This window comes from Colias croceus, chromosome 27 (genome assembly GCF_905220415.1).
Source record: "Colias croceus chromosome 27, ilColCroc2.1".
Taxonomy (NCBI): Eukaryota; Metazoa; Arthropoda; class Insecta; order Lepidoptera; family Pieridae; genus Colias; species Colias croceus.
The window spans coordinates 1,938,099-1,964,311 of NC_059563.1; the positions used below are offsets into that span (position 1 = coordinate 1,938,099).

Here is a 26,213-nt window from a genome sequence, read left to right on the forward strand (position 1 = left end):
GATTGGTATATAAATGAAGTAGGCTGCGAACGTCTCTCTTTTATAACCTTAAAAATGCGCGAGATGTATCACAGTGGAATGGCGAAGAGAGCTTTAATTTAAGTTTAAATAGTGCAAAAGTGAACGGATTACCACCATGCCTTCAAAGAAGAGAAAATACAATGCCAGGTTCCCAGCAGTAAGTCGAAAAACGTCTAAAAACCGCCCTAAATGGTCAAAATAGTCGATTGTTTTTGTCGATATTTTCGTGAGATTGGTGATATCATGACATTGTTTGCTTGTAGGGGCGAATAAAGAAGATTATGCAGACTGATGAAGAAGTGGGGAAGGTTGCCCAGGCTGTGCCTATCATAATCTATATCCTTTTTACCTAAAACTCATATTTTTACAATTAACAATAACAACATATTTTGGTTTTGCAATAGACAGTTGATGTTATTTTTATAACATGATCAATTTTGAAAACGTTTGTGCTATTCCTATATTCTATGCTATATTTACATTGTAATTGTGATGTCATTTTATCTTAAACACAGTCAAAGATTTAAAAATATACAATAATACTGACCTGTGTTTTATGTAATAACATTCTGAGATACCAATAGGTTTATACTGACCCAATTTATATTGGTTTAATTAACTGATATTAAGCATAGTGCTTATCACATTTATTAATAACTCTTTTGCTGTCACAATTTAATATTTAATCAAACCTTCAATTAAGAACACTGTATTTTGTTATTTTTATTAAAAGTATATTGTGTATAATTAAAATTTAAAGAATATTCGTAATACCTGTGTTACTTCAAAATCAAGGCTTTTACAATACAATAAAAAAAGCGTGCATTGCTGTGTAAAATGTATTTTTTAACTGAAATGTTTAATTTTCTGAAATTTAACTTAGCAGATATTATTAGCTATCTTATACACAATATGTTGATTATAGAAAAATTATTTCATTTCTTATTAGAATTACTTATCTAGTCAATTTTACATTTCCTCTGTTTCTCTTAATATTGAACATTGGGATCATTGAAGTTAAATAAAATGTTAAAAATGTAGATAATTATATAATAGAGCAGTGGTGGCTCAGTGGTGAGACCTCGGACTTCGAATCGATAAGTCCGGGGTTCGAGACCAGGCGAGCGCGCAGGAATTAAATTGATTTTTCAATATATCTGCGCATGTTGTAACATCACCACTGCTCGAACGGTGAAGGAAAACATCGTGAGGAAACCGACATGTCGAAGAATTAAAAAGTTCGACGACATGTGTCATCCGCCAACACGCACTTGGCCAGCGCGGTGGATTATGGCCTGTACCCTCATAGGAGGCCCGTGTCCCAGCAGTGGGAACGTATATGGGCTGATGATGATGATGATGATATAGATAATTTTAATTCATATTCAAAATATAAGTACAAAGCATCAACATTTTGCCGTGAGTCAGAAGATAACAACATTATTGTATTAGAATGCTCGCTGAAACATAACTTTCGGATTTAAACAAGAATAAATATGTAAAGAAAAAGTATTTGAATGAATAAATGAAGAATTTACGATTTCTCTACATAAGAACCATCCTCGTACTTCAAGGAATATAATAATAAAAAAATTATCGAAATCGGTCCACCCATTCCCGCGTGATGTTAATTGATTATTTAGAAATACTTTAATTGCATTGTATACAACAGCAAGGTGCAAGTTCGAAAAAATGTGTGCGTGTACTAGTGTACACACGTAAGAAGTAAAACTTCTTTTTGACCTTATTTTTCAAAAAATAATTTACTAACTATATGCAACTTTACAGAAATACGTAGAATCACGCGCGGTAGGGATATTGAAAAAGAGCGCGTGTAACGGAAAAATGTCACGCGTAACAAAAAAATGTTACATTAAATTTTTTCCAAACCCGATAAAGAAGTTTCACTTCAACAAAAAAAATAAAAATAACATGTTAACGGCAACAGATTTCCCTTAATCATTCAGAAATAACATTCAAAAAACATTTTCAAACATCTTAAGCAGTTTTTAACAACATGTACAAATTTTGTGTTGGTTTACACCAGTATTAGCATTGATTTACAGCTTTAAATCTGCACTAAATCCTTAACTCAGTAATTCAAACCAACACCTCGTACATTAGAGCTCTTCGTCGAGTCGCTTCTCAGCAAGGCCATGCAGGTGACGATGCAAAGGAACGCGAAGACGCTCAGCCCGTCGCACGTCAAGCAGTGTATACTGGCTGAGTCGAGGTTCGACTTTTTGAGGGATCTGGTGAGTTTTCCTGTATTTAACATGTACCTTTTTTGTCTTTGGGAAATGTCTTTACGCATCCCCCTCTACAGTTTTACTGCACGAGGGGGGGTTCGCAGGAAGCCATACCCACTAAGCCCAACGGGCCACCGTTGGGATTAGTGGCGTTCATTTTCGGCGACAGTGGTTAACAACTAGGCCTTGTAAACCCGAATTCCATATAACGTTATCATTCCCCTGCTTTTTTCTTTGCGGTTAGGAGAAAATAAAAATAGCTGGAATTAAGGGCTATAGATTATAGTCATAAACTACCGTATACCAACTTAAAAAAAAATCAAATTGGTTATGTTTAATTGTTTTATTTTTAGAGCAATAAACCATAAATAAATAAATAACAAATTAATGTTATAAAATATCATACCTATACGGAGTGAATTTCAACTATTACTTCTTTTTTTTCTTACGGAAAGGTAACATAATTTTATTTTTTTGTAATTCAAATAGTTATTCTATATTTTTTATGAAAGTACATATTTAAATAAAGGTAGCCCAGTCTCTTGACTAAAAAATTCTGAAAAGCTGACCTATCCCATATTTGTATTTGACTATTACCAGCGCAGCTACATAGTAAGTAAAAGCAGGCTGAGTAAGCTGATAAGATGTTTCGTGCTTGCAACTTCGCTTATCATACAGTAGATAATGTGACAAAACGGACATGGACCTTTTCTGAAATTCTAAAACAAGACTACTTAACTAATAAAACTTCTACCTAACTAATAATACAATGCTTTACTAATTATTATTTAAACATAGTTTTTTTTTTTAATTTTGACACGAAACTGGTTCATCCACATATAATACTGTTAATTAATATTGTACTGGTCTTTATAAAAAACTAGTGGTCCGCCCCGGCTTCGCCCGTGGTACCTACATGTTTCAACTATCCTATCTCTCAAGTTAGATCGAACTGCACATGGTGTGCGAATTTTATTATAATCGGTTAACCCGGCGTCATTGTTGCCGGGTATCTAACACCCGACGCATTTTAAAACTGTCATAATTGTAAAACAAAATGCGCACGTCTTTTGTCCGTTACAGTAGCTGCGGACGTTGACCTTTGTTCGCGTATTCTCTTCCCTATTTTGTGTTACCTGCGGCTACGTCGTAGTGTAGACATGTGTAAAGAGCGCGCGGGTAAGTTATACCCGGCCACAATGGCCACGTAACGTTTATAAAGGCAGCGTGTTTGTTATTTTTTATTGTTTATTGATAAATTGCATATCGTTGTTCAAAGTTTTATGAACCATGTCTTACGAAAGCGAACAACGTCGATTGCTAGCCTTGTTTGAACTAGCTGACGCCAGTGAAAATGAACAGTGCAGTTCAGACAACGAGGGTGAAATCGACCATATTTCAGAGCGAAGTCAAGGCAGTGATACGGAACAGGAATGCAGCGATGATGAGCAAGAAGTAATTGTTTCAACAAGTAACCAGCAGTTTTATATTGGTAAAGACAATTCCACCAAATGGTCTTCGCAACCACCTCGGACCAACGTCCGCACAGGGTCAGAAAACGCTGCGTTGATCTCGATAGCGAACAAGTATATTATTAGTAAATAAGCTTTGTTTTATATAGTTAATGATTTCATGTTTATGTTCTAAAGAAAATTTTATGTTTTGTCTCTAAATGTCTATTATGTTATGTTTTCGAATAAACGTTTTATGTTATGTTCTAAAAAAATTATCGCAGGATAGAAAGATTTAATTTGATGAGTAATATGCTCATTTTATGATAAATAAATGTTTGATTTTTATTAATAACGTATTTAACTACCTATTTCCCTATTATAGAAAACTAATAATGACATAAGTTTGATTCAGTGCACAATAATGTACATGGGTAAAATTTACCCGGCCACAACGGCCAAGTTCTGTTTAGTAGCCACAATGACGCCGGGTTAAGTGGTTTAGGAGTCCATTGAGGACAAGCATTGTGACACGAGATTTATATATATTAAGATAAAACAAAATAAAAAATAATTTATGTAACTACCTATTAATGTATCTTTAAAATAAGCTCATTTCAATTTTTTCACAATTTTGTACAATGAATAATTCAGAAATGCCCCGAACCTTACATTATAATCATTAAAACAAAGCATAATTTTAATAGGCGCATAAATTAAAATCTACCAATATCACGCGACCTCAAAATTTTATTCATATTGATATGCAAATGTATCATTAAAAGGAAGTTGTAGGCAATAAACAGACAACGCGTTGTGCGTGAAAAAATATATATCATGCATAATGTTACTTTCTATCCGTGAAAGGATTAAAAAAATATTTATTAAAAATACAACTTTCCAGAAAAATATTCAGAAATTGATATACCTACCTAATTCTTTTATGTTTTTCTACCGAAAAGCCTTTTTTTGGAAGATGATTGGCGAAGAGTGCAGCGTTACCAATTACCATAGCAATACAAGTAACAAATTAATCTCCCGCGCTTTTTTCATGCGCAGGCGCAAAATTTTCGTTCTTTTACGTAGATAATTCTATGTGTCTTAATTTTTATATGTTAAGGCAATAAATAATTTAAATAGGATAGGTAATTACTATAAATAGTGTTTGTAATAATGTTTTAATACTTTTATTAATAAATTTCAGGTAAAAAATGTACCAGATGTGACTGCAGCAGAGGAGAAGGAATTACAGAGTGGAGAGAGCTCACCAAATTCCTCAAGGTAATATTGCCGCTACTTGTTTATTTGTCATACATTTAAACTAGGTACCTATTTAAAGAAAAAATGGTACAAAACAGAAGCTTTGACGTCAATTACATTTGTATTTTTATTTTTAGGAACACTATCACATTAATTATGTAGGTAGATGACAAATAACAAAACGAACAAGAATTAATTCTTGCTTATACATATTATTATGATGAAATTGTTATTTGACTATTTCAGATATTCTGACGCATCAATGCCAAGGAGGGTAGTCAGAGAAGACTCGAACAGCTCGAGTAGTTCGGACATAAAAGTGCAGCAAATCATACCGCCCATAGACACCGCCCCGCTAGCTATAGCAGTGCAACTCGACAAAACCATAGACCAACCGACAGAGGCCATAGATTTAACAAAGAAGAACGACGTGAAACCAATCGTGACGGCTAACTTTTACCAAGAAACGCTAGTCACTGAGGAAGTACAACATAGGAGTGTGATAAAAGTCAATCCGACGTATGCAAGCCCTCAGCCGTCGACGTCTAGCTACGCGACTCTAACTCCTGTGGATAAACCACTAGAAGCTTCTGTGCCAAAGCAAGATCCAACGTTCTTTGTAGATGTAAGACAAACTATACCCCCAAAAACACCCGTGACCCCTGTCACTCCGCTGCTAAATATAGATTTCTCCAAGAACCTAAAGAAGCCAGAAATCAAAGTGTTAGATACGGCAATTGCTAATGTGGTCAGTGCGAAATCAGTGAAGAAAGTGCAACGGCAAAATTCCAAGCCGAAAGTGAAAAAAGTGGAAATACCAATACCAAAACCCGTCAGTTTGGACAACATTAACTCTGATTTACAGATTGACGAGGATTACGATACCTGATGTGTTTTTGTTGTTTTTTGTGCTATGTTTTGTGATGTGCTCCCGGTATATGTTATTTAAACACAGAAAAAGGTTTTCTCTTAGGGATGAAACTGAAAATTTTCCAAACCATCTTATCTTTCTCTAACATGAGAACATACTGTAATGCAATGTATTTTACATGACTTAATTTAACTTCCATATTGAAAAATAACTTGTTATCAAACAAATTTCAGTAGAAACATTTCAACAACATTTTTGACATAGGTTAAAACATGCATATTTACAAGATAAATGACAGAGAAATACATAAGTTTTATGTTTTCAGTCAGCCTAACTTATTTCACATATTCCTTGTTTTATTATCTGTGAAATATAATTATTAAAGTTTTAAATAACATATATAGTAAGTTTAAATTGTTTACCATATAGGTATATTATGTTAAGTTGTCAGACATTGTATAATAAAGTATAGATATAAACGTGCATGCATGGACTTGTGTGAGATTTAAAATATTCTGATTTGTGTGTTTGACATGTAGAGTAGTCATGAGACTTTAAAAAATTGCGGAGTACTGTATATTAACGTTATTTTTAATTATTAAAATAACATACGTACGTAAAGAATTAATTAAAAGATAAACACGGGCGTCTTAAATATTCAAAACAAAGGGGCAATGGCGGCTGTATTTTTAAGATAATAGAAGATTAAAAATCAGCTGTCAGTTTTAAATAGGACAGTTTTACCACTTGTTGATAAAATCGCTGATTCTAACCTATTTTTCACTTTGATGTACATTTTCAAATATTTTTATTTTAACTGACAGATAAGTTACATAGAAGATATTCTAACAGGCTTTGAATATTTTATAATGCTTGTCATTGTTTGGAGTTGTGATTGGTTCCCGCGGATAAATGTCCCCCGCGGTTCATACCTCAACCCGCAAAAATCATAATCGAAACGTTGTTATTTATTCGATTGTTATCCAAAGCATGGTATATAAATACTTATTGTATGTTTAATAAAGAGGTTTTCTTTCGTATCAGCCACTGGCTAATAGCTTAATAACCCATTTGTTATATATTAACACGGATTGTTATCAAAATTGTTTGTGTTCTCTCTCATTGATTTGAAATTAAAGAAATTATGAAGTAATTTTTGGTGAGATTTTTTTCATGTCAATTTAAAAAATAATAAAAAAATCGATCGTTGAACTATGTAGCAATTTTGGAAAATTACTATTATGTACCAAACTTTGTAATTTAAACATTATTGTTTTGTGATTCTCTGCTGTTATTTTTGTGTATGTACAGAATTATGTATAGTAACTTGTAAATGTACAAATGGATGGCATGATTGGATATTACATGGGAAAGTTTTGAGAAGTCTGACTAGAAAAATAAAATATTTAACAATGTTTTTATTTTATTTAATAACCCCTTATCGAAATACTTATGTCACACCATTGCGGCAAGATGTACATGAAATTTGAATCAAATGCGTTCTAATAACCTACTACGCTCATGTAGGAGAAAGCGTACCATGTTTGTGTGTGAGATAAGATGGCGCCACTTTGTCCTATAACGAATAACCGATCGAGAATATTAATTATAAACATGCCTTATTATTCTCGAGTAAGTAGGATGTCGTCTGTCGATAATAATAATTAGATCGCGGGTGTGAGCCGGTGTAGTGGCAATGCTGTTCGCTAAAGTAAGGGCATGAACTACGAATAATTCCGTACCTACATCATCGACATAGTAACTACATTTATATTATTTCTGTCGAGCCTACATAAATACGTTTCCTTTCGCCTAAAATCAAAATAATGTGTACCAGTGTCTAGTATCTTTGTACCACGAGATTTTGATCTTGCACACATACATAAATTTTCCCGTGTGAGTTGCTAATATATACCAGCATAAAATATTCTGACACTTTTATTTATTTAAATTGCCACACCGACGGACTCAATGAATAAGGAATCACATGGAAGTGACATACCTACAAAAAAAGTGTGGCCGGCGCCATATTGCTTGTAACAAAACATGGCGGTGTTTAGTGCCGAGAATATATCGATAAACATTATTATGTTTATCGATATAAAAATAATATTAATATATTTTTTTTGAAGTTATACTTCTTTTGGCGCGTAACTTCTAACGCGTGTACATAAACACACACTCTTTTTTATTTAATATTTTAACTTTATTGTACAAAACATAGAAGTAAAATTACAAATGGAAAAAATGACAATGCCAATTAATAAAATTAAGTATGACGATGGCTGCTCGTGACGGTAACACCTATACAGGGTTACTTGTAAAACACCAGCAACCTCGCAGGACAAGATAGCTAACCCTGTATAATTTGATAAATCCAGTTCAATTTTGACTTCGATATAAGGATTACGGTATACTTACAATTTGGTAATTTCAGTTTTGAGGAATGTAATATAATGAAACAACATAATATATACTAATATAGGTATATAATAGTATTTTATTACGATGAACAACACAATATACAGTAATTGTATTTATTTATTTATAAATAATAGACAAAAAAAAAACAATAATATATAATAATAGAGAAAATTATAGAGCTAAACTATTTTGTGCAGCCTGGAATGCACTCGGATACACTCTGTTCATTTTTGAGTTCGGGATTTGAGGCTCAACTGGTACCTGGAAATGAAATGTCACAGTTTACATTAACTAGCATTGTTCACTTTACATTTAAACTAAAATGCAATACATTTTAATTAAAAGGGCAATGCTGATGGTTTGAAATTAATATCAACATTAGGGCTTACAATAGCGGAACTTGATTTTATATTTTTGGTTTTATGGCATTGAAATGCTTTATAAATATAAATTTATAAAGAATAGAAAAATAACTTAAAACACCCCATGTATTTAAAGTAAATTGCACTTTCCCTCAGTCAATAACATTTCAACAACCAAATACCACCCAAGTTTGTACTCAAAAAATCATATAAAACCATCTCAGTTTGTTCACAGGCCTCCTTCAAAATAGGAGAAACGTTAGATTATAAATGACAGCCCTAAATCTAAATAAAAAGACCAAAAGTAAATTGGAAGACATCACGTGTCTACAGATAAAAACCTCACCCTGTGTGAATGCAGCGGCAGACATACTGGTATAGTATCATCGTGCAGACTAATCACATCCATTGTTCTATTGAAAGCACTTTCGGGGAAATGTAGGGAACATACTACGATATTATATCCTTTACATTTGGCTTGATATTTTCAGTTTCAATTGCTTCTAACCATTCTCCTTTTCTATTTTCACTTCTTGGTAACCTTCAAAAAATGAATTTTTAGGTTATTATAATTTTAGTCCTGACTTGACTTATTTATAAATACATTTTTAAAGTACCTACTATAAAAGCAATTAATCTTACTTAAGTTAAAATTCATATTAGGTAAATTTAAGTGTTTTATTTTTCCTTCTGCTGCTCTTGGCAAAATTAATTTGTTATTTTGGAAGTGTATTCACCAAAGCAACTATTCTTAAGATTAATGACACAGCCTTGGGAGACGCACGTCTTCATCGAACATTTTGCTGATGTCGATATTATAAGTCATCACTAGCACCCAAATTCATTATTTTACTAGAACGAAAATATACAAAATAAAGCTATATTTGGTAACAATTTTACACTGAACATAGTCTGTGAATACTCCTCAATTCAATATACATGAAAATAAGTAAATCAGCAAAGTAATTACTAATATTTCAGTCAAAACGTATACATACCGGTGCAAAGACAAACTTTTCTAGTTTTCATTCTTTCCGGAGCCACATCCCACAATACTGCGCTTTGGTATTATGCCACTATTTGTCCTTGACCACTCTATATGTTTTAGACACAAATGTTTGTCACAATCACAAAAATATTCAATATTTTTCAATGTTTACTACGGAGCAATGACAGAGCATGTACATCATAATAACGAGAACATAAAATGGCGCCCGGCCACAGTAGGTATTTGAGCTAACTTCAAATGTCAAACGGTATAGAATTAGCACTGACTGACGTATAGTCATATATTTTCACTTAGCAGAATATTCATTAGTTAGAAAGAGACAGTATTCGTTTTATTATTTCGGTATCGAAATGCATGATATTTGTATAATCAGTTGTTTGTATAGAACATTATGCCCTGTCCATAGGATTCCTTAGTCATTGGACGGACTAAACGTACTGTCACTTGTCATTGTCAGCGCTAGCGCTCAAATAAAGGTCCGCCATTTTGTGATGTTTGCGATCGATATTGTTTGCTTCTCTCACCACATCATAATTCATAGCAAGGAATAATTATTCATAGTGATATTCTAAGTAATAAACTGGAAAAGGGTGTTAAAGTGTTTTCCGTGTTTACTATATGATTTCATTTATGAAATTTCACGAAAGGACGTTTAGAACATTGTGATAAATATATCGACAGGACGATTTCTTTTTTTATATAACTTTGTTGATTTTCGTGTTTGCCGTGTGCTAAAAACGCTATATCTTTACGAAAGGACGTTTAAACCAGTGTGGACGATTTAGCTTTGTAAAATGTCTACGAACGACTACCGAAAATGTGCTAAGTGTGGTCGAACACGTAGTGAAGATATGACTGTGTCTTATCATCGGTTTCCTAATCCAGGAAAAAATAACATTACAAAGTAAGTGTAACATACTTAATTTTTATATTTGAGTTCAAAAGCTGCAAGAAAAATTCAATACTCGGATTGAAACTCATTTATATTTAATGTCATCATAACAAATATAATAAAAATGCAATAACTAAACATAACCATTGAAACAATATTGTCTATTTAGGCAACAGAAGTGCGTACTTATAGATCTCACCTCTTTGTTTCAGTTGCAGAATTTTTTTTTTTTGGGGGTTGTTAATGTTACTGCTTTTTAATCAGTGGCTATGTGTCACTTACTAATTGAATTTGCATCCTTTTTCAGGGCTTTAGCGTGGGCCAAATTTTGTTGGCCTAATGAAGATTGGACACAACCTTCTTTACTGGTACTACATATTACCAACAAAGTTTTATGTGGGAGACATTTTGATTCAACTCAATTTTATGATAATAAGCACCAAAAACTGAGCAAGTTTGCTGTTCCTATTTCAGCAGAATTAGGTGAACTTTTGGCTGAAAAAGAAAATATATTCAAGCAGGTACCTACTACTAATAATAAAATTTAATGTCAATGATTTAGATCAAATAAAATTTTTAAAAATTTGAATTATTTAACTAGTATTGAAATTTTTTACAGAATGTTGAAAATATTCCAATTGAGCCTTCTACTAGTGCTATGGCGTCAACACAAGAAGCTATAATTCTTTCAAAAACATTAAAATCCACATTCAATGAGCTGGTAAATATGGTTTTTGTTTAAGTTTGTTAGTGCTGCGGTTTATGTTTTTATTAAATCAAATGATTAGATCATTATAGATTTCCAACTGTTATTTAAGTTTTAGAGAATGTATAGAATGTTAAGTCACTACCATTTAGTACATAAATAAAAATTAGTTTAACAATAATAATTGTCACCAAACAAACTTTTAAACCCTATTTTATAATCTTAATTTTATTGGCACTTATTTGCAATTATTATTGTTTGTTTCTACACAATACACTTAGTTTAAAAGATAAATTTTTTATTATATTAAAGGTATGTTGCATTTTTATAGTATGTATTTTTTTACTCATTTCAGAAAACTCCATCAAAAATGATAACCTCGACGGACACACCATCTCATGCCAAGGAGCTGCCAAGAAAATCACCTAAACAACGTTGCGGCATCCTTAATTCTATAAATGTATCCAGGCAAAATGAATTGACTCCTAGGGAAAAAAAGTTGTACAATGTTTGCAGAAGAAAGTTAAACGAAATAATAAGACTCCGAAAAGAGATTAAAAATAAGAAGGTTAACATAGTGAAACAAATTTCAAATGATGAAAATTTGCAAAAGCTATGCAATTTAAATATTAGTAATTCCTTTGTGGTATTACTACAGAGCCAACTAAAAAATTGCCCGAAAAAACCAAAAGGCAGAAGATACACAATTGAACAAAAAATAATGGCTTTAGTAATTTATAAAAAATCACCTGCCTGCTACAGACTTTTAAGAAGAATGTTTGCTTTACCAAGTCAAAGCAGTTTAAATAAATTGCTAAATAGAGTACCACTCAAACCTGGCATCAATATACATATATTTTCGTCTTTAAAAAAAATGAGTGAGAAGCAAAGTGATGACGATAATATTTGTATATTATCGTTTGACGAAATGTCAATTAGAAAACATCTGTGCTATGATGCAAGTCAAGATAAAATACTGGGATTCCAAGACCATGGCAATCATGGAAGAATTTCCCAAATTGCCAGTAAAGCCCTTGTTTTTATGTTGGCTGGCATAAGAAAAAAATGGAAGCAGCCCATTGCATTCTATTTTTCGAATACCATAAATGCAGACAGAATGACTGTGATTTTAAAAGAGGTAACATATATTTTACAAATGTTTTGTTTAAATTAGTTTTTTTCTGTGTATAAAATACTGACATTTTATTTCTTTCAGATACTAACAGAATGTTTTAATTCTAATATGAATGTGGTCGCCACTGTATGTGACTTATCTACAGTAAACATCAAAGTTTTGAAAACGTTAGGTGCAACAACAAGAGACCCTTATTTTGACCATAATGGACGGGAAATTGTTGCTGTTTTGGACCCTCCACATCTTTTAAAGTGTACACGAAATCTATTGATGAAACACGACATAGAGTGCACAAGTGACATTCAAGGCAATAATGAATCTGTCAAAGGTAAAGGTCTCTAAAAAAGTGCTTCATAGAAAGAAAATTTATTTAGGGCCGATTGTTCAATGCTTGGATAAAACTTATTTGTCGAATAATGTATAAAACTACCATTTTAAAAACGTATTCTAATTGCCCATATTTGACAGTTTACGTGACATTTTAATATTATCGTGTTATACTTTATTGGACGGATAAGTTTTATACAAGCATTGAAAAATCGGCCCTTAATTTTATAAAACTAACGGCTAGCTAAATTTCGATTGTAGCGTTATCATGGGAAAGATTATGAATTTCGTAATAAAAGGTAGCCTATGTGTTATTCCAGGTTATAATCTATCTGTGTGCCAAATATCATTCTAATCCATCCAGCCGTTATTGCGTGAAAGAGTAACAATCATACATACATCCATCCATCCATCCATCAATATAAAATTTCCCATTTATAATATTATGTAAGATGTAAGACTAGTGGCCGCCCGCGACTTCGTTCGCATGGTTCCCTACATTTACCCTACTACTACCCTACCCTACACCTACAACTACCCTACTGCTACTCTACCTATTTTCCCTTGAGAATGTGTTTTTATATTATTAGTTTCCCATGTGAATTTTGGGATAAAAAGTACCCTATGAGTTATTCCAGGTTACACTCTACCCGTGTACCAAATTTCATCCCAATCCATCCAGTAGTTTTTACGTGAAAGAATAACAAACATACAGACAGACATTCTCACAAACTTTTGCATTTATAATATTAAGTAGGATTGATATAATCAGTATAACAATACATTTGTAATATGAATTTAATTTTTTTTTTGTTACAGGCATAGTTAAATGGAGCCATATAGAATCATTTTATGATTTGGACAAAAATAATCTAAATTTTGTTTTTGCTCCTGCTTTAACAGATCGTCATTTAAAGCCAAATGTTAAAGAACAAATGCGGGTGAAGCTGGCAGCGCAAATATTTAGCCACTCTGTTACGGCTGGCATATTGGCGAAAATTGCAACAAGTAAGTGCCTTCATTTAAATTGCTTACCCAAATGATTAGAAACAAGTTTTTATAATGAGAAAGCTGAAAAATTTTTACAATTCACAGACTCAATGCCAAAATATTTAAATTGTGTATCTTGCAGAAGTTAGCATGCTACACCTGTTTACAGTGGTAACAGCTTGCGGAAGTCAAAGTTTTATTGCTAGTCTAAACCTTGCTAAAGGCCTAGGAAGCGTTTAAGCATATAACCCGGAATATACGAGTAATATAAATGAACATGTTGATTAAATGACATGTTAATATTTTTATACAAAAAAAATTAACTTATGACCAAAATATATTATATCTCAGTCAGGATAATTATGTATTTGTTCTGTTACTTAATCCTTACTAAATATTATAAATGCAAAAGTAACTGTCTGTCTGTCTGTTACTCAATCACGCCTTAACTACTGAACCAATTTGCATGAAATTTTGTATAGAGACATTTTGATACCCGAGTAAGGACATACATAGGATAGGTTTTATCCCGGAAATCCCACGGAAACGGGAACTATGCGGGTTTTTCTTTGACTGCGCGGGCGATGCCGCGGGTGGAAAGCTAGTATAAAATAAAAAAAATATCTGACAAATAGAGTTATCAACGTCACGCCTGCCATGGCTTTGGTTAGCCTCTGAGCTATAGCAATTAATGACGCAATAGCTAACTTGTACATACTGAACCTATTTTTTTTTCTTTTCAGATGAACTTCCACCCGAAGCCCATGCGACTGCAACTTTTACAAAAAATTTCGACGAGATATTTGATGCCGTGAATGCAGACAGCCCAGATTTACGAGGAGGAAAAAAATACTCCACAAACATGACCATACGTTCTCCTCACATTGATTTATTTAATCAAATGCGAAAATTTATTTCGAGAATGAAATATCTAGGCAGTAGGTCCAAGCCTCCATCCCAAGACGGTTGGATCCACACATTAAATGCTATAGAAAGACTATGGAAGAATTTGCAGTCAAAAAAAATCAAAAGCCTTTCCACGCGTCGTCTTAATCAAGACCCATTGGAAAACTGTTTCGGCTGTATCAGGTATAACTGTGGCTCAAATACAAATCCCACAATACAACAATTTGTAGCGGGAGTAAAAACTGCAATTTTGTCAAATTTGCGCCATTCTGGGCTAAAAAGGAACTGCGAGGACGACACCGCTGTGTTGTGTGATAATTTGACCAGCTTTTTAACCAATTTGCCAACTGAAGAAAAAGGGCCAGACCAGAATCCTTACAATTTCAGTGATATTGAAGCTTCATTAGCTGATGCAGTCGAAGCAGTAGAACAGGCAACGCCGGAAGGTCAAGCTTGTGGATACGTGTGTGGTTTCATATTCAAAAAACTCCGACATAATGAATGCCCAGATTGCCGGAATTCATTTTTGTCAAATTCAACTGAAACCATACACGTATTCACAAGCTTTAAAGAATATGACACAATAAACGCTTTAAACTACGTTAGCAAAGAAATGATACAATGTGTGGAAACGATGGCCACTTTAATACAACAATATTTACAAAACGAGGATTGGAAAGAAAATATTAAGAAAAATATTATTGCTGGTCTAGATATTGTAGACTTTTCTTTTTTGTCTGGTTGTAAAGAACATCTTGAAATAAATACACAGCATTTAAAAACAAGTGCTTTTTATATATGTTTAAAAAGATTTATCGTTTTAAAGAACAGAGAAATGGACGAAGAGGAAAAACAAAAGGCGCTAAGCAGGAAAATGAGAATTTTGAAAAATAAATAAAATAGTTAATCAAATTTCATATTGTTTTATTTGGTTTGTTTACAGCATGAAAAGAATTCTTAATTATATGGATATTCAGAATAACAGTTTCAACTCCATATAATTACGAATTATTTTCATGCTGGAAACATGCTTGACTGTCCAAAATCCAAATATATAAAATGAAAATATCATTCGAATATTCCCGCTCCTTCTTCAGTTTGTATTGCTAATCCGCAATGGCGCTAGTGTGCGTACGTGTATAGTTCGTGGTTGCTTTTTTTTTCCATAGAGTTACCATTCTTCTCTCGGTAGAGAGTAGTATATTCTTTGATGTGTACTTTTTTAACACTCATGATTACACTATGATAGTAAATAATTAATTTAATACCTTTTGGCATTATATACCCACTCAAAATCTACTGAATTCAAATCAAAGTGGTTTATAACTAATATTAATTATTAGATGTGGGTAGGATTTAGGGTTCTCACCGATATATGTATACTAGTAAAAAGTACCTACAGTCAATGATATTTTATGTATAGATACGTTATATACTCACAAGATATCAAAAAAAATGCTTCCTATGCAGTGTCAGGCACACACAAATACAAGTTTCATTTTACTTAATTTATTACATTGACAGACTGTATAAGAGAGATGGCTCTAATAAAATGATATAAACAAAAAAGACAAAGATAGTTTGTCACTTCCGCGCAGGTGTAAGCAAAAGTCACAAGAATTCACCAATTAAATATAAATAAACAAATAGTTGCCATGGCAATTGGCATAGACTAACGACACAGAAGGTTCAATGTTATAGATGTTACGTTTCCTGCACACGTAAACAAATGTGACAATTTCATTTACTATTTAATTATTATTATGAAGTTGTATTACAATGAAAAAAACTTTTTTGGAGATATAACTGTATTAAGCATTTATTACTAGCTGTGGTGTTCGTTTTCAGTCATCATCATTTCACCCGATAAACACCCACTGCTGAGCATAGTCCTCCTTATAGAACTCCATACGGACCGATCTTACGCTATTCGTTTCAAGGCCCGGTTCCCAGAACCCGTACAAGGTCATCACTCCAACTTGTAGGATATAATAATAGTGGTGCCTAGATGAAAAAAAGTATGAAATAAAAGAAAGGATGAAGTATAAGCCTTTTTTATCTAAAACACAAATAAAATGTATGTTCAATAGCTATTTACAGAAAAGCAAATAGCATTTTTCGTCAGTAGCGATAATCTTTTCTTTAATGTATACGTATATTCAACATCATTTTTGCAAACAAACATTTTTGCCATCACGATTTCATTGTATATAATAAATAGATATATTTGTTAATTACATGCACTGTGTGGATTTAAATATAAAAATAATCAAGTATTTACCCAAATCGAAATTAATAAAATAGCCGTTCTATTTTCAATAATCGTATCTACATGATAATCTTTGAACACAGTGTGCGCTAGCTTTGTCACACTAGTGATTGAAGCAATGTTTTATCCCTTTCATTATTTCAATACAAGTGTCAAGCAAGTGTCATTCATTAATAATTGCAAATTGTTATTTTTGCTCTAAAATTATAATATTTTAATACATTTACCTGTGATATGATATTCCTCTATCTTTCTTTATTTTACTATCGTAATTTTTGCACTTTCTGAACACACAAGAAGGCATTATTGATAATTTTAACGTTTATATCAGCATGTGCGTTCGCTGTCACAAGTCACAATCTGACTGATTCCACTGGTCCCAATTAGGACCAATTCACGGTTTACGTTTTGGTGCGTTGGTAACGTATCTATAGGTCTACCAGAATCTGATGGCATATTTATATTTAAGAAATATAAGATTTTCATGTGGCAACTTATTTGACAACTATCAAATTGGTTGTCAAATTATTTGTCTTTTTTCCAGTTGATGAATAATTTTTAGGATTTTTTCTAAAAAATCTTCGAAAATGTCGAAAAAGCCGCTGCGATCACAAGCAAGAGGTGTTGTTTAAAATGTGTATAGAAAAACATTCGATGAAGAAGGGTCAAACACATCACAATTTTCAATTTTGAAGATTTTATTGGTAAATTGGACTTACTCGTTTTGATACTTTAAATTAAAAAATATTTTATGTAGGTAATTATAATATTGTTTGTTGATTAGAATATAATTTTATGAAAACTTATTACAGGAGTTTCCAATACGGCTATTCGTCAAGTCCAAGCTGTCCAAGTCAATTTTATAATGTAAGTTTCGTAAGTATCTGATAATACTTACGAAAATAAACATAGTTAAAAATAGACGGTTGCCTGGAAGAAATGGCTTATGGCCATAAGGCCGCCCACTGTATGCCGATTGTATCTTTTATTTTGTGTCGTCTTCATTTTGTATTTCCTATACAGTGAAGAATAAATAAATAAGTAAATAGTTTGATTTTATTTTTATTTTATTTTATAAAAAATTATAAGCAGTTTTGATCTACATTATCATCATTCATCATTATATCGATATTTTCAGATGGCATACTGGTAATGAATATACAAATATAGGTATGTGTAAATAATAATATGTATTACCTGTATAAAAGTAATATGTATAATTGTATATCATACATGTAAGTATGTACCTACATAATATTAAGTGGATATATCATTATTAAGAACAGTATTGTCCACTTATGTAATGTGACTAATGATATTGAGATCAAAATAAAAATTAAGCAGTATCAAAATCGTTCAGTCCATTTTCCCCAGGGTTGCACACTCTAAATTTTGATTTCCCTAATTGCCATCAGATTCTGGTTTACCTATACCTCTTGTTTCTATATATAATATCATTGCCTACAGTAACATAGTGAAATTCATTAGTTTACTTTTCAAAATAATTTTTAATCATGATTGCGTCCTTGAACTAAAATTAAAAAAAAAACCGTAGTTGTAGAGAATAAAACAAAGAAATTTAATCATGTACAAAAATATTTCTTTTATTGCTGTTAAATTATTATCTACGAATAACAAGTATATACTTAGAATTATCCTAAATACATAAATGTTTAGGCTTACAAAAACAGTAAATGTGCCTTCGAAATATAATTTTAAATGATCCGAATTTTCAAATACAATTTTAAATTGAAGCTGGAATTACAAAGCCAGTACATTTTGTAGGATTTTAGATAATAAACAAATAATAATTACACATGGTTTAATATTTTTAATAATAATTAGTATCTGAATTGTTGAAGAGTTTAAAGAATTATGTAATTATAAATGTTTCTATGATGGTGGATGTTTATTATTTTTTAATTGAGTAAATGATTGGCCACTATTAAATTTAGTCTGATATGAAAGAAACTTTTTTTAGTGACTATTAGATAATATTATGGATATTTTCAATAATTAAGCATCTAATTTCAACAATTCAGAATATTTAGCATATTTTGCTTGATAAAAGTACAATTTATAACAATAAATGGCTGAGATTCAAATAAATTGTTTACCTTTACGGATTGCATTGTTTTCACTTCATTATTTTTATTTTAAACATAAATAGTTCGCTAGTATTGAGGTTACCTAAAGACTTAAATTTAAATTAACAAAAATATATTATGATACAGAGAACTCAAGAAATGCTCGGTCTGTGCATTGAGTTACTATGTACTACGTACTGGAGAGGACATCGCTACTACAATATTTGTAACACGAGTTAGAGTCAATCGTCTCAACCCAATTTTTTTTTTTGTTACATTGATTGGTTTTAATTGATAAGTTTATTCATATTTTTTTAATAAGATAAACAATATTTATTTGTTACATTGATTGTTTTTAATTTATAAGTAATAAGAGGCAGAATATCTACAAAGTTTATGACTCACGCCACGCGCCGGCCGCCGCGCTTGTTGCACAAATTTTGTTCGTGGTGTCCTCTCTATACGTAGTAATAATACCTCAATGGGTCTGTGTTACTTTTATTTTGTGGTACATAATTATACAAAATTTATTTCATAAACATTTTATGAGTTCATTCATACCACAAAGGAAGATAATGCAAATTTTCTTGTAATATTTAACTTAAAGATAACAATTTTTAAACTTTCTGTATGTTAATTTATTAACACAATAGTAAGTTTTTATATTTCATAACATAAAAACTTAATAGGTACATGCACTGAAATACGCATGCAATTAGAATATTCCATAGATAATAAATGACATTTTTGACGAAACTAAAAATACAAATTATTTCTTTATAAAAATTCTAAAATGATTCCTTATTTGTTTAAAAGAAACCTATCATCCCACAAAGAGAAATTTTCTTTTGCGGAAATTTTATCTTCGTAATAATAAATAATTTATAAACATAACAAAAACATTTGCAATAAAATCCCTTGTGGCATTCCATTATTATTAATACAAAGGTATGTTCATAAGTTAAAATTGTTTTAATACTGATTACATTTACTTATGGTAATTGATGGCATATTTACAAAGTGGCATTAGAATATAATTTAGATAAAAAAACCCGCATTTATATGCATTACAACTAAACAATATACACATTTAAAATAAATTAAAACTAGGCTTCTTAAAGGAAGCATTACTTTTGTGTGGGAAATGCTAGTTATTATTGAGCACCTTTGTTTTTATTGATAAGGCACTTTTCGTTGGTAATAATTACATGGTACATAAATAAAATTAAATACATAGCTGATATTTTTTTCTCTGGAATCAATATTTCCAGAGATTTCCAGTTGGATTTTTGTTGATGATTATTATCATTTTAAAGTTAACGAAGTTTTAGCTTTTATTTTGTGTGTTAAGTTAAAATGTATTAACTCAGGCCCCGGAACCACAGACTCTGGGATCAACCGCTTGGGGCTCAATGGGTTAAGGCATGAATTACACAGTTTTTAGAAGAAGTTTTTATAATATACCATGTATTATTACCATCTGTATTTGGAAGACATTATACAACAATAATTGTTACACATATACATCTATAGTAAGTATAAATTAATTAATCTAATTACTAATTAACTAAATTATGCCAATTAAAAATTTGGAATGTTAATATAATTTGCAGTCTTTGTGGGATTGTTTATAGAAATTAAGTTTCAGGAATTTTAATTAGAGCAAATTATATGATGAATTTTGACCATTTAGAAAATAAAATCACGAAATATAATATTTCGTAAGTCAACTATGTACTTGAAATGAGAACAGATAGAAAATTTAGAAAATTTCCACTCGTCATTTTTAAAATGTCCAGCATTAAAGTCTGTATGAGAGATTGCTCCGTTAAAATTCCTAAAACCGTTAAGACACATTTAACTGAATTCATTGCCTTCATACAGGCTTTCGCAGACCTCCAACAACCTCAAAACAGGGCTTATATTGTAAGGGAACAGGGACTTTGAGACAAGCCTACTGATCTGTAAACGTAACCTAATAAGAACCCTCATTGTTTCGTCCAAGCCTCGAGTATCATCCATTTGCTGACACGTCTCGAGAAATTTCGGCCAATTCCTCCGTACATATTTTAAAAATCTCAACAAATACAATAGAAAGCATGTTTCGTTACTCACCAAGTAATCTAGGAGTACATCGCTGTCGTGCGACACGACTTTGAGGAATTCCATAAATGACATTATAGGATTTAACATCGGTATTAAATCAGGGTACACTGAATTCCTGTAAACTATACCAACCGTTATATCCAACGTGCAAACCATAGATTCAATCAAGTAATCGTCTTGCTCACTGAATAAGTGTATCAACATTTTCGTGAATGGTGTTTCTGGGTGGAATTCTAGTCGATTACGTATGAACGAGTCCAGCTTTTTTAACACATCTCGTATCGACCTTTCGACTATCTGCATGTCTTGTATAGCATTATAGTCAGACGAATCTATAGAGCTATCGGATGAGTCACATCGCATTTCTTTCACTGTTACAGCAACTGATTTCAGTACTAATAATGACATTCGCTGTAACATAGTCTTGTCAACTTCATGCAATTGATTGTTGTCATCATTCTCATCATCTCCATAGCTCTGATCAACTAACTGTATTGATGTTGATATGGGAGCTACCTCAGTGCCTAACGAGTAATCTCTCAATACTGTACATTCATGTCCTAAAAAGCCAAATCCACTCCTACTGCTTTGTACTCTTACATCACTCAGTAGGCGAAAATCTTTAACATACCTTACAATAGAGTGTGCTAACGTACATATTTCTTCTGGCAAGATATCCTGTAAGGCTAATGTGGAGCCATAGCATAAAACCTCATTGAATAAACTTAACAGATGACTATATATTAAGGGTGGTAGTAGTGTATTTCTTAGTAAATCAATGAAGCTCTGTAAGTCTGCATAGAATGGCTTCGTATCTATCACTGAGAGATTAGCCTTAACACTTATAATGTTCTCCCACAGGGAGAAAAAAGTAAGCACGCAATTTTCAGCATTACTTAAATTCAGGTACCTAAGTAGCAGTAGTTTCATATTCTTAACAAGCACTGGCCAGTGGTGCTCCAGAGTTTTTATTGTTAAGCATTTAATATGAGATGTATCAAATGATTCTGAATCGGTTAAGATAACAGTAACACAACCATGTTCATTGACCCTCTCTATTCTTGAAGGCTGAGGTTCAGGGGACTCGCTTCTCTCTATCCTGCCCATAGGCTGTTCAGAAGGTAATTTTAACACTGGCTCGTGAAGTTTAAACGTCACTGGCTTGTTTTCAGTGGAGCTATCTCTACTTGATGTCGAAGGTGAACTATGGGTTTGTAAATTAGAAAAGGCACTATGTAAGTTATCATTTCTTGAGTTTGAAGGCATGCTTCCATAGCTGGAACTACTCCGGAAGGGATTGTCTTCCTGTACTTGAACATTTGCTGCTGTATTTATGTAATTACTGTCCTCCAATGGATGCTGTACTACATCCTTCCATTCAACTATCCTCTTAATTATATCTAAACTGAAGTTAATCTTTTGTACTGTGATCCTGTTTATTCTATCAAATAAATAAATATTTTCTGCAATCTGTTGTAGCCAATTCTCGTCCACTGTATCCTTTGATACTATCAGAAAGCTTGCTAAGACTCTACTCGCTACAAATGTAATGAATTTGCTTTTGTGTTCTGACAATTCAACCACTTCTGTAATCCAGTCATGCCTGTTTCTAACGAATATATCGCAAGCGTGCATCAGCCGTGAACATATTGTGCCAGAATTGTTTTGTTTCAAATAAATGTCAAATAACAATTGCATAGTTGATAGGTACGTGAGAGAGCATGTCAACGGCCAGGTTGCAATATGCAATCGTCTATCAAATAGTTGAAGGATAACATTTTCGTCTAAACCACACAAGCACTGGCCAACTAAAGAGTTTTGAAGAGTCCGTAGTTCAGTAAGTAGTTTATCATCAGCAACAGTCCAGTGAGGTGTATTGCTGGACGAGGGTATTATTTCCACATTAGTGTCACTTGGAAGCCGTAAGATTGACGAACAGTCGACCGCATCTTCGCTCACTGTACCACTATCAGGCGATTCTCCATTTCTCGTAATGAAATCGCCTGAATGTTCAGCTGGCGTTTCAGAATCGTATATATCCGTGAGAATATCCTCTCCCGATTTATCACTTCCTTCATCTATATCAGGACCATCTATCCTCTGTTTCTTCTTCACTGGCTGATCCGAAGCCATTCCTGCATCAGTCTTTGCAACGACGTGCCCTCGTAAAACCATGAAAATGCGTCGCAACTACACTTCCAAATGTATCCCAGCGCACAATCAGCGTGCTTTAATTTGTGCCTTGGCAGCGTAATCGTAGTTCTCATTCTGAAAACAAAAACGCAATATAATGCATGACCTTTCCAACTGCTACCCAGTTACGCGAACTACAAAGCCATGTAATATTTCACTAATTCAAGGGTAATTACGGAACGAAAAACGTTGCTTTGTAACTTATACATGCTTTACACTGTTATTTTAAACCATAGAAATCTATAACCTGTAATATAAAAGTAATTACAATGAACTTTCCAAAATATTTTGATGGCACACATACCATTGTACATAAAATGAGGTTGTATATACACTTTTTTCCAATTATAAGATCCATAAGTTACTTTCAATAACTTCTTGCAACGAAATACTTAATAGCACAACACTTTTACGTAATATTTCATTGAAAAAACTTCAATTTTCATGATCATAACTTGGTCAAAGTGAACATCGACTCCATTACGTACGATGACGCTCTGTCAATGCAACAACTTTTATTGAAGGAATTTATATACATTTATGCGAATATACACACAATTTCATAATATATCATCATGATAAATTATTATTTATTTTTAAATGAATAAATTTTCATAAAAATATTGGTTTACAACTAAAATACTTTAAAGGTTTTTAAAAGATAAGTCTAAAATTTTACGTATTTCCTGTACCATATCCGGTATGGACGTTGCCAGTTTGACGACTTCTGAATTTAGCAATCACAGATTCCTTGTGCAGTAGCAACTAGCAACGGCTGGCATTGAAAAAATAAACATCCAGTGGCAAATGTATTGATTATTTCCATTTATAATTCTTTTTCATTTAAAATCTTATATTCAATAGATTCTTAGTGTATTGTTATTGTAGATTTATATTTAAATGAAACAAATAATAGCTTATTTTAAATATTACCTCTCAATATCAATTATGAAATAAAAATCAATTAGGTTTTATAAGATATTTGATAAAGAAAAAGTCATAATTATAAAGCAATACTTCTCATAGGTACTTACTATTTATATTGAATTAATTTTTGTGTAATTACTGCTTTAGGAACAAGTTGTTATCTGAGCATAATATGAAGAATTGCCGAAAATATTGGAAATACGGAAGAATGGCAACAATAAGCTGTCAGTCTTAAGTGTTGCCAATATTTCTACTTTTTACGAAAACGATTTAAATTATAATTTATTAGTATTTAAATAAACTAAATATCCAAATATTTAGCGGACAGTTTATATTTTTTTCATAAAGCTTTATCAAACACTTTGTCGTCTTCATTTTTTTATACAAGTTTGTATATTAAAGTTTACAATTTTGTAATTATAGAATAATGAACGTTGCTATTGAAAATAAATCGCTATCACTACTGAAAGCTTTAATTTCGAAGTCTTTGAATAGTATTATTCATTACTTTAACGTATTTAAAAGATTTATTGCTTAATATAATAATAGGGGAAACTTATAACGATATATGGAAACATTGTGTGTGTCTCTCACCTCGGCTCCCCACTTCCCCAATCCCCTACTCCCCGAGAAAAATGTCGTCTGCTTGGAAGGACTCTAAATATTTTCTGTGATTTTTAAATATATCGATAGCGATAATTCATGATATTACCATTCTAAATCAGGTGAATATTGATAAGTGAAAATACAATTGTGCAGTTGTTGTGATTATGATGAGTCATCTGTGTGTTTTTGCATAACAATCGATAGAATAAATTTAGGTTAAGATCTTTGCTATTGTATACGAGATTGAACAATAAGAATTTTTATAGAATAAAGAGTAAAAAGAGGTCGATACAAACCACTCGTTAAATGCAAGTATACAATTTTTGTTTATTTATAGTAACGAATCGGAACAGAATAAATATGTCATCGGCTTGCAACTTTAGTTTTTTTTTGTGATTAAAATGCAATGCCGTCTAAATAAAGTTCAAATCTGTGAATTGCGAAAGCGCTCTAGTATCGTTTGACGCCCGCAACCTTGTAATAAACGGATAGAAAGCATTTGTCGACTACGAATCGTTAGACAATGGTGAAAATTTACTGAAGTTTCCTGTTAAGTTAAATCAATAGAGCAGCGGATTATATTTCCTTCCTTGTGCTGTGGTGGCATTTAAACGCTGTATATAAATAAATCATTACTAATTTTGTCTTTATCAACAAGCAATAACGCTCTATCGCCTTTTTGAGTGCCCTAAATATGACAACACCCACACAGTCTTGAAACTAAATACAAATATGATGTTAAAATGTATTTATACTTATTTTTAATACTAAATATTGATAGTTCTTCGTACTTTAAAATGAATAGATATTAAAAATAACACACAATAACTTTCTTCAATAATTATTTTTAATTACAGATAAACAAAAATGGAGCATACCACAGATAAGGCCAGACATGCTTAGTTAATGTGAATCTCTTAGGATTTAAGAGGAAGTGTTATGGACATGAATAAAAAGTGATAACTAGTGGTTGTGTGGTGTGAATTAACAAAAATGTCTGATGAAGAGGACTCCTCCCCTGACTGGGCGCTGGCTCCCACTAATAATGTACCAGGTATGGTATCAATACTACTATTCAATAGGTAGATAAATAAGGATATGTAATCCTAGTCTACAGAGAGATATAAGCAACATCGGAGACCAACAGAGGAGGTTATCAATTCGGCTGGGTTTTTTTTATGTATGTACACCGATTACTCTGAGGTTTCTGAACCGATTTACGTGATTCTTTTTTTGTTCGATGCGGGATGGTGTCGAATTGGTCCCATAAAAATTTTATTTGTATAGGCCCAGTAGTTTTTGTTTTATGAGCTTTTTTGTCTGTATTTGTAAATGTTGCAAGTGCAAGTTTGAAGTCTGTTGTTTTTAACGCAGTTATCACTTGTTTCATTTAACAATTCTAAATTAAAACTATTTTGTGTT

General features: G+C 32.1%; 3 protein-coding genes and 1 long non-coding RNA gene across 7 annotated transcripts in view; 2 read left to right on the forward strand and 2 right to left on the reverse strand.

The window, feature by feature from the left end:
• On the forward strand, nt 1-7,266 carry LOC123703898. The gene is made up of 5 exons (XM_045652093.1): nt 1-178; nt 285-357; nt 2,134-2,276; nt 4,926-5,002; nt 5,228-7,266. Exons 1-5 carry the CDS (start codon nt 137-139, stop codon nt 5,868-5,870), a joined length of 978 nt encoding a protein of 325 aa, XP_045508049.1. The 5' UTR covers nt 1-136; the 3' UTR covers nt 5,871-7,266.
• Nucleotides 7,267-8,392: 1,126 nt separating this feature from the next.
• LOC123703904 lies at nt 8,393-9,692 on the reverse strand. Its single transcript, XR_006753068.1, has 3 exons — nt 9,637-9,692; nt 8,985-9,179; nt 8,393-8,537 (listed from the first exon to the last, which is right to left on the reverse strand). It is a non-coding gene; the product is annotated as an uncharacterized LOC123703904 (long non-coding RNA).
• Nucleotides 9,693-18,450: 8,758 nt separating this feature from the next.
• On the reverse strand, nt 18,451-23,765 carry LOC123703892 (protein lines). Its single transcript, XM_045652082.1, has 2 exons — nt 23,563-23,765; nt 18,451-23,333 (listed from the first exon to the last, which is right to left on the reverse strand). The coding sequence occupies exon 2, from the start codon at nt 23,238-23,240 to the stop codon at nt 20,817-20,819; it is 2,424 nt and encodes an 807-aa protein (XP_045508038.1). The 5' UTR covers nt 23,241-23,333; nt 23,563-23,765; the 3' UTR covers nt 18,451-20,816.
• A 1,040-nt stretch (nt 23,766-24,805) lies between these two features.
• The window catches only part of LOC123703891 (serine/threonine-protein kinase Genghis Khan), a 66,710-nt gene continuing 65,302 nt past the window's right edge, over nt 24,806-26,213 (forward strand). For all 4 annotated transcript variants that reach the window (XM_045652078.1, XM_045652079.1, XM_045652081.1 and 1 more), the window contains exons 1-2: nt 24,806-24,910; nt 25,649-25,845. In XM_045652078.1, the coding sequence (XP_045508034.1) occupies nt 25,785-25,845 (61 nt within the window). In that variant the 5' untranslated portion in view covers nt 24,806-24,910; nt 25,649-25,784. The remainder of the gene's footprint in view (nt 24,911-25,648; nt 25,846-26,213) is intronic.